This window comes from Phaethon aethereus (genome assembly GCF_964289735.1).
Source record: "Phaethon aethereus genome assembly, chromosome: 4".
NCBI classification, from domain to species: Eukaryota; Metazoa; Chordata; class Aves; order Phaethontiformes; family Phaethontidae; genus Phaethon; species Phaethon aethereus.
The window spans coordinates 85,112,062-85,120,238 of NC_138578.1; the positions used below are offsets into that span (position 1 = coordinate 85,112,062).

Below are 8,177 nucleotides of genomic sequence, written 5' to 3' on the forward strand. Positions count from 1 at the left end.
CTGGGCAGGGGGCTCAGTTGCTGGAGGCGGTGGGCAGCCAAGTGCTGCTGCAGCCCACCGGTGCCCAGCCGGATCACCAGCCCACATGGGGAGACCCTTCCCCTCCTCGCGGAGGAGCAGGGCTGCGGGTGCCCCCGCAGATGGGGCTGATCTCCTCTGGAAGCCCCCAATGCCCCCCTGCCCCAGCTCACCCCACACCGCGGGGCCCTGGCCCCATCTCATGCAGATGTGGGAGGAGGCCATCCACATCTGCAAGGAGCTGGCAGAGCAGTATGAGAGCGAAGTCTTCGACTACGAAATGCTGAGTGACATCCTGGTGAGTGCCCGGCTGGGCTGGGGGCGGCTGCCAACGGAGCAGGCTGGGGCGCCGCGAGCTGTGGGGAGGGCCGGGGGCTCCGCAGGGCTCCTGTCCCACAGCGGGGCCCCGTCCCACCCCCACTCCTGCCCCTCTCCCCCTGCAGCAGCGGGAAGCCAAGTTCTACGAGAAGATCTTGAAGGTGCTGCGGCCCAGCCCGGACTACTTTGCCGTGGGCTACTATGGGCAAGGCTTCCCCACCTTCCTCCGGGTAAGCAGCTCCTGACTGCCCTGAGGCCAGCGCTTGGCCGGCAGCCAGCACCCAGGCTGCTCACAGCTGCGTCCATCTTGGGGTGGCACCCTGTGAGCCAAGCCCGGGTGGCGGCTCCGCTCCGGAGGGATGGAGCCCCTTACTGGGGTGGCGGTGATGGCTGGGGGGGTCCCTGGGTCTGGGCGCTCCGGCCCGGCTATCCCCATCAGGAGAGCAGGAGGAGATCTGGCAGCGCAGGGTCCCTGCCTGCCGCAATGGGGGTGTCCCCAGGGACGGGGTGAGATGGGATCTCGGTGCCTGCTGGGAGACAGCCTGGCCCCGGCTCGCTGCGGGGTGCAGCATGGGGTCCGCAAGCCCAGGCTGTTCGGGCACACTGCTTTTAAGACAGGGATTTGCAAGGGTCAGAACAGGATCTTGGCTGCAAGCGAAAAGCACGAAGTGAGAAGCCACAGCCCCAGCAGCGGTGAGGAGCCACCGCTCCTCCAGATCCCCGACACCTTCTGGGCACCCTCTGGGAGCGGTGGCTCCAGCGCTGCCCCCCAGCTCTCAGCCCGTGCTCCAGCGGCAGGGAGGGTCGTGCACGCAGTGGATGCCCCAGCTCTGCCTCCTTCTTATGAATGAGCCATTGAAATGTCTCGCGTTAGCAGCTCTCCTTCAGGCCAAATTCTGCTGCCAATTCTGCCCGGGCCACGTGCCAGCCAGGGAGCGGACGTGACCATGGCCCCGAGGTGCCACCCGGCCCTGCCAGCACCCAGGGAGGATGCTCCTCTTCCCAGCATGCACACTCTGCCCCTTGGGCAGCAGCTCATCCAGTCCAGCCTCCCCCGAGGACAAGTGGCACGGCAGGGCGGGCTCCGTCCCAAAGCTCATCTCCCCCGTGCCCTGGCGAGCAGGCGCCCAGCCGCACCCGCACCCCTCTGGCACGGGGCAGCGCCAGGTCCGGGTGGGTTTGTCTGTGATGGCGGGCACCCTCCCGTGCTCGGTGCCCGGAGGTGCTCAGTGCTCACCTCCACGCCTGCCGCCTCCATCCCCTCTCGCTGGAAGGGGTTGGCGACTGTCAGATGAGACCGGCAGCTTCACCCCAGCGGCGCCGGGGGCTATGGTCCCTGTGAACACACAGCTGGAGACAGACTAGGGGAAGAAAAGCAAGGCGTGGGAAGTTGCGGTTCTCTGTAGCACACGACAAAGGGGCTCCTGGACTGTTCTTCCGTGCACAGGGATGTTGTATCTCCACTGGGCTGTCGCTGTGGCCTGTGGTGAGACAGGGTCTGCTCCGTCCCTGTGCCTGGCCGTGCTCTGGCACCGTGCCGTATCCGCGGTGCGGGGACAGACGTGTGTTGTATAATACCCGTGGCGCAGGGATGGGTCTGCTAACGGTGCTTTTTATGAACAGACTTGTCTACCTCCGGGGTCACTGCGGGAGCCCCGCCGACCCTCTCCCCGTCCCTGCAGGGCGGTGCTGCAGGCAGGGGTTTGCTCAGCACCTCTACCTTCTCGTGTGCTGGCAAACAGGCTCGTGGCATCCACCCGCAAGGGCAGGGCTCGTCTTTCTGGACAAGAGCGAAGTGTTTCACCCCCATTCACTCCTCTTACGTTCCTTAGGTTTTTAATCCACTCAGATATAAGCTGGCAAGCTTGGTGTGCTTCTTCCATCCAAAGTGGTGGTCCTTATTTTCCTACCCTGCTGTTATCGCCACAGCAAGGGTGGCATCATTTTCCCAGAGGTCACGGTGGGTTTCAAGCGCTCTTCGCTGTCTCCTGGGTGGTTTCTCTATCCACTGACCACAGACCCTGGTCACTGCATGCCCAGCCATAGACCTTCGCTCCAGAGCCCTGGCTGTCCGAGCCAGCCTGCCCTTTTCCTCCAGTTGCTGGCTTTGAGGAAATACATTTTTCTAGAGAGGGGTCTCCCGCTTGGCTGGAGGCTCAGCCTCGTCGGTGCCTGCACCCCTAACACACCGGGGCTTGCTGCAGCCGGAGCATGGGGCCAAGGGCTCCCCAACGCCGTTCTGTAGCACGCTGGGACAGGCTGGCATCTTCCTCCCTCACAGAACAAGGTCTTCATTTACCGGGGCAAGGAGTATGAGCGCCGGGAGGACTTCGAGATGCGGCTGCTGAGCCCCTTCCCCAATGCTGAGAAGCTGAAGAGCACATCTCCACCAGGCCAGGACATCACCGGCTCCCCGGGCCAGTGTATCCTCCCAGCGTGGGGATGGGCTGGGAGGGTGGCTTATTCCCTGTGCCCCCGTGCAGGTTCTGCAGCACCTCCCCATGCACCCCTGGGGCTCTCCCCCTCTCCCCTGCAGCCCCTGTCCCCCGCGGCGTGCACCCGTGGCTCCTTCACTCCCGCAGATATCCAGTGTTTCACCGTGCAGCCGGTGGAGGAAGCCAAGGGCCGGTTCAAGGACCGGAGCATCCCGGAGCAGATCACCAAGTGAGTGCCCCGGCATGGAGGGGCTGCACCCGCTCTGCTCCACGTGGGAGGGAACGCAACGGGGGCTGTCTCCCATGCTCTGCCTCTTCCCTCCCCTGCAGTTTCTATAAAGCCAACCACGTCCAGAAGTTCAGCTACTCGCGGCCCTTCAGGAAAGGCCCAAAGGATCCAGACAATGAGTTTGCAGTGAGTGCTAGCGGGGGTGCCAGGGACCCCCGGCTGGGAAGGACAGGGGGGCTGGGGGGCCCTGTGAGGAGCCGAGTGTTCAGAGGAAGGGGACGCAGGAGAGACAGGGGGTCCCCGGTCCTGGGATGGGGAAGGCGGCGGCCCCATGCCCATGGGAAGGAGAGGTGGGAGCTCCCTGCCCCATGGGAGAGCTGGGGGTGGCCCAGGGTGACAGGGAGGGGGGTGGCGGGATGACTGCTGCCCTCCTTGCAGACCATGTGGATCGAGCGGACGACCTTTGTAACAGCCTACCCCCTGCCTGGCATCCTGCGCTGGTTTGCGGTGACCTCAACCACCACAGTGAGGAGAGGGATGGGGGGAGCGGGGCACTCCCAGGGCATCCCTTCCCCAGCAGCATCGAAAACCCCAGATCCAGGTGGGCACGCTGCCCCCAGCCCCTTCCAGGCTTCCCAAGCTCGAGCGGCTCCAGCCGGGGTGCAGGGAGCACATCCCGCCGGGCACCCGGCTGAGCCCCGTCCTGGTCTCCACGCCCCATCAGTCTCTGCTCTCAGTGCGAGCCCCATCCAGCCCACCCAGCACCCGAGTCCCCCAAACCCCACGACTCCCAAACCCTGCGACTCCCAGCTCGCTCCTGTGCCCTTGCGGTCCCTCGGGCGCGTGGCCCAGGGCAGTGCCTGCAGCAGAGCAGACCCAGCTCCCACGTGCACCCTCCGCCTGCAGAGCAGGGCATAAGCACAGCGCCCCGCTACCTCCCCTGCCCAGCAGTGAGGGATAACTCCCCTTTGGCGTCACCTTGGCCCCCGCTGTCCCGGCGCTGGGGCTGACCTCGGAGGGAATGCTGTCCCAGGCTACGTCCCCAGGCCATGGGGAAGGGTTTCGCTGCTGACACTGGGCACAGAGACCCCCTGGCACTCAGGGCACCGACAGCCTCCATCGGCTGGTGCCGGTAGCATCAATCTGGTGACAGGGACTGGCTTGTGTGGCTCACCCCCCGGGACATGCATCTTCTCCATGGGAAGCAGGAGCCCACGTGCGGGGAGCAGCAGAGGCGCTTGGAGCAGTGCCAGCAGATTGCTGCCGCTTCTGGCGCTGCTGACAACAGCTCTGTGCGTGGGTTTTATGCTGCTGTCAGGGGCAGCTGCTTGGCCAAAGTCCGGGGCGTTCCAGGTGCTGCGGTGATGAAGACACGTGAAACGCCCTGGCTGGGCTGTTACAGGCCAGCTGTGCTGCAGGGCAGCTGCACGGGTGCCGCCAGACACACGTGTGCCTGCCGCGGTGCTTGGGCTGCGCGTGCCCCCATTGCACAGCCGCCCCCCAGCGACCTTACCCGGGTCTCCCATAAGCTCACTGCGGCGCACCCATCACCCGGCCTGCGGCCTCTTGCCTGCAGGACTAACCCTGCCCGCAGCCCGTGCTCGGAGCCGGGGACCGGCACTTCAGTGCTTCCCCCCTGTAGCCCTCGGCTCAGCTCCAGGCAGCTGGTGCCAGGGGTCCGAGGGGCTCCGTGGGGTGAGATGTGTAACCCCGGGGCCTCCCTCCTGCAGGGCTGGGGAGAGACCACCCTGCCAGCCCTAACCAGGACAGGCGGGCCGCTGGGCCATCCGGCTGCTGACCTTCCCTCCCTCCTTCCCTGGGCACAGACTACCATCTCCCCCCTGGAAAACGCCATTGAGACCATGATGAAAACGAATGAGAAAATTATGAGTGAGATCAACCAGCACCAGAATGACCCCAGCCTGCCCGTCAACCCACTCTCCATGCTGCTCAACGGCATCGTGGACCCTGCTGTCATGGGTGGCTTCGCCAAGTACGAGACGGTGAGGACACGTGGGTGCTGTGCTGGGGCCAGCACGGGCACTCTCGGGGCTGGCAGCCGCAGGCACTGGCACCACTTCGTGCCATCCCCTGCCTGCGCCAAGCCAAGCCAACCTGTAAGCGGGACTGAGAGGGGGTTGTTGCAGGCCTTTTTCCAGGAGTCCTACCTGCAGGAGCACCCTGAGGACAAGGGGAACATCGAGAAGCTGAAGGACCTGATCGCCTGGCAGGTACAGCCCACAGCATCCCTCTGGCAGCCAGAGAGGACAGCTGCCCTGGGGGACCGGGTGCCCAGCATCCCCATGCCGGGGGGACCGCACGAACCCAGGCAGACCTGTCCCCGTTCTCCCGCAGACCCCGCTGCTGGCAGAGGGGATCCGGATCCACAGGCAGAAGGTGACGGAGGACCTGCGGCCCTTCCATGAGCGCATGGAGCAGTGCTTCATGCAGCTGCGGGCCAAGGTGGAGAGCCAGTACGGGGTGCGGGAGATGGTGAGTGCTGGGGTGGCAAGCACGGTGCAGGCACAGCCGGGGCTGCACAGGCGGTGCATGGCACCTGCAGGGTGATGCCGGACAAGCCAACGCAGGTCTGGGGCAGCGGGGAACATCTCGATGGGGCCACAGCTGCAGCAGCAACAGGGCAAGAGGCGCTGTGCGTGAGGGACCTTGGGGTCCCTGCCTGCCCTGGGCGGGGGTATAGCACTGCCATAGGGTGGCTGCCACTGGCACAAAACCTGGACTGGGCAGAGAGGGCACTGCTGGCCCTGGCTAAGCCAAGGCAAAGAGAGGGGAGGCTCTGCACTCTCATCCCTCCTGGCTCTCCCTCAGGCTCCCTGTGCTCTCAGGTCTGCTTCGAGGACCGGCGGAGTGGACGACCCCGGTCCACGGCCTGGGGACCCGACTGGGACCGGCTGAGCCATGCTGGAGACAGGTGAGTGCTGCGGTGGGGAGCGCTGGCCCTGAGCCACCCCCCCTCACTGCCCTCGCCCCTCCCCACTGGCCCCAGGCCACTGAGCTGTCCTCACTGTCCTCTGCTCCAGACGCTTCTCTCCCACCTCCCCAGTCTGCTGCCCTCCCAGCTTCCCTTCAAGCCAAGCCACATCTCAGGGGTCCATCCTGCTGTGCCACCACGGTAGCCCTGTCCTCATGGCAGGGCATGGAGCAGAGACACCCCATGTGCAGCCCCCAGGCTCACCTGGACACTGCCGTCACCTGAGCTATCCATGCTTGTCGTCCTGGCTTGTCCTCCCTAAATATCCACTGCTGAGCTCTGCCAGAGATGGTGCTGGTGCCTGGCTGAGGGTGGCCACTCCTGACCATGGTCCAGCTGGCCCATGGCATAGCCCTGCTCCCCGTTCCCCTTGCCTGCCCCTCACCAGCCACATTTGCTCCACAGCACGGAGGCACCCCTGACACCAAAGCCTGCCCCTTGCACCTCCGAGAGCGAGGACCGCAGGAACGAGCGCAAGGAGAATCGTTCTAGCACCTTCTTCGGGTACCGGCGGCAGGACCTGTGCCAGTCCATCTCAGAGCTGCCGGAGCCCAAGGTGATGCTCAGCACAGCCCTGGTGCCTCCCCTCTTCCCCGGGGACCCACTCGTGCTCCCTGAGGCATCCTGCTGCACCCAGAGCCCCTGGCCCAGCCAGCAGCACCAGGCCCCAGCATGGCCGGGACCCCTCCGGGAGTTGGTGGTAGCCCCTGCTGCAGGGTGCAGCCGGCCGACGGCAGGGAGGGCAAGAGCAGAGGCTGGTGGGGCACAGGGGTGGAGACCCAGGGCTGCAGGCAGGGTGCTGGGGAGCACTGCACCCTGCCAGGGGTTCCTGCGTTCCTGGGGCTGCGGGTGTGGCGATGCAGCCTGGACCCCCGAGGTGCTGAGCCTCCCCTCTGCGCCCCAGGATGAGAAGCGGAGGTTCTCCCACAATATGAGTGAGAGTAGCCTGGGCAGCTCCGATGGAACACAGCTCTTGCCAACCCAGGACACCACTGGTGCTCAGTGCAGCACTGCAGGTACTCCCCATGACGGCTGCTGGCTCGAGGCACCCTCCTGGCCCCCCATGTGCCCCTGGCATGGCTCGGGGGGCCACCGTCCCTAGCCCCACAGCCGCAGGTAGCATCCGGCCCTTGTGTCCACAAGCAGGGCCATGCCCCCATGCCAGCAATGTGGGTACCAGCACCTGCAGCCCTGCACCCCAACATGGGTGCCCTCACCCCCTCGCCCCATCCCCGCAGCGGTGCAGGCACGTCCTGCTCCCAGGAGCAGGCAGGGAGCACTCGGTGCCAACAGCACTGGCAGATCCCACCCGACTCATGTGTCCCCCACCGAACGCGCCCTGTGGAGCTGCCAGTCGTCGCTCCCACAGCTCGTGCTGCCGGGTCTCGGTGCCGAGATCAGCTCCCCGCGGGAGCCAGCCCCCCTCTCAGCTGGGATCGCGCCCCTCGCCACCCCCAGGCTCTCTGCTCAAGGCTCCTGCGGGCAGCAGAGCCGGCCCTGGCGGCCCGGGGCAGCCGGCAGCCCGGGGCACACCAGCGGCCCCACGGCTGGACGCTGCCCAGCTCGGCTCCCGCCTGCGCAGGGCTGTCCCCGTCTCCCACCGGCTTCGGCGGCCGCGTGAAGAGTGCCAGCAAGGCTCCGCCGCTGCCCCGCAAGATCAGCCCCACGGTGTACGAGGCGTTCCTGGAGCAGCGCGACGCCACAACCGGAGGGAAGGTACCGCCCGGCCCCGGCCACCGGCCGCCGCCGCCCCGCGCCCCCGGTCACGGCCCTCTCTGCTCGCAGGCATCCGCGTCGCCGACAGCGGATGGAAACAAAGGGCTGAAGTCGCCGCCGTCGCCGAAGTCCAAGCGAGCGTCCCAGCTCTGAGCCGGTGCCCGCCCACGGCTGCGCCGGCTGCTGGCGACCACCCTGGCCGGGGCGGACCAGCCGCTCTGCGCCTGCTCCCAGCTGCACAAACGGCCCCGCTCGCTCCTCGCCCGCCGGACCGCCCCCGCCCGCCCCTCTTGCAGTATTTACACCAGAGCATCCCGCACAGCCACGGGACTCCCAGTGCGCCCCGGTACCCGGGGGACACAGGCACTGCCCTCCTGCGCCCAGCCAGGTCTGGCTCTTGCCACTCTCCAGGTGCCCCCCAGGGCTGGGACCCACCTGCCCCCGGACACTTCCCCGCCCCAGCGCTCTG

At 66.7% G+C, this 8,177-nt stretch overlaps 1 protein-coding gene across 1 annotated transcript in view; it reads left to right on the top strand.

Moving 5' to 3' along the window:
• Window positions 1-7,861, top strand: part of LOC309404467 (dedicator of cytokinesis protein 2-like) — a gene marked incomplete at both ends in the record, with an annotated part of 60,363 nt that extends 52,502 nt beyond the window's left edge. The window contains 14 exons of the mRNA XM_081998937.1: window positions 38-316; window positions 462-566; window positions 2,618-2,759; window positions 2,919-3,000; window positions 3,102-3,186; window positions 3,439-3,525; window positions 4,827-5,003; window positions 5,148-5,231; window positions 5,356-5,493; window positions 5,847-5,932; window positions 6,398-6,548; window positions 6,897-7,008; window positions 7,575-7,708; window positions 7,778-7,861. Coding sequence (XP_081855063.1) covers window positions 38-316; window positions 462-566; window positions 2,618-2,759; window positions 2,919-3,000; window positions 3,102-3,186; window positions 3,439-3,525; window positions 4,827-5,003; window positions 5,148-5,231; window positions 5,356-5,493; window positions 5,847-5,932; window positions 6,398-6,548; window positions 6,897-7,008; window positions 7,575-7,708; window positions 7,778-7,861 — 1,746 coding nt within the window. The remainder of the gene's footprint in view (window positions 1-37; window positions 317-461; window positions 567-2,617; window positions 2,760-2,918; window positions 3,001-3,101; window positions 3,187-3,438; window positions 3,526-4,826; window positions 5,004-5,147; window positions 5,232-5,355; window positions 5,494-5,846; window positions 5,933-6,397; window positions 6,549-6,896; window positions 7,009-7,574; window positions 7,709-7,777) is intronic.
• Window positions 7,862-8,177: the final 316 nt, after the last annotated feature.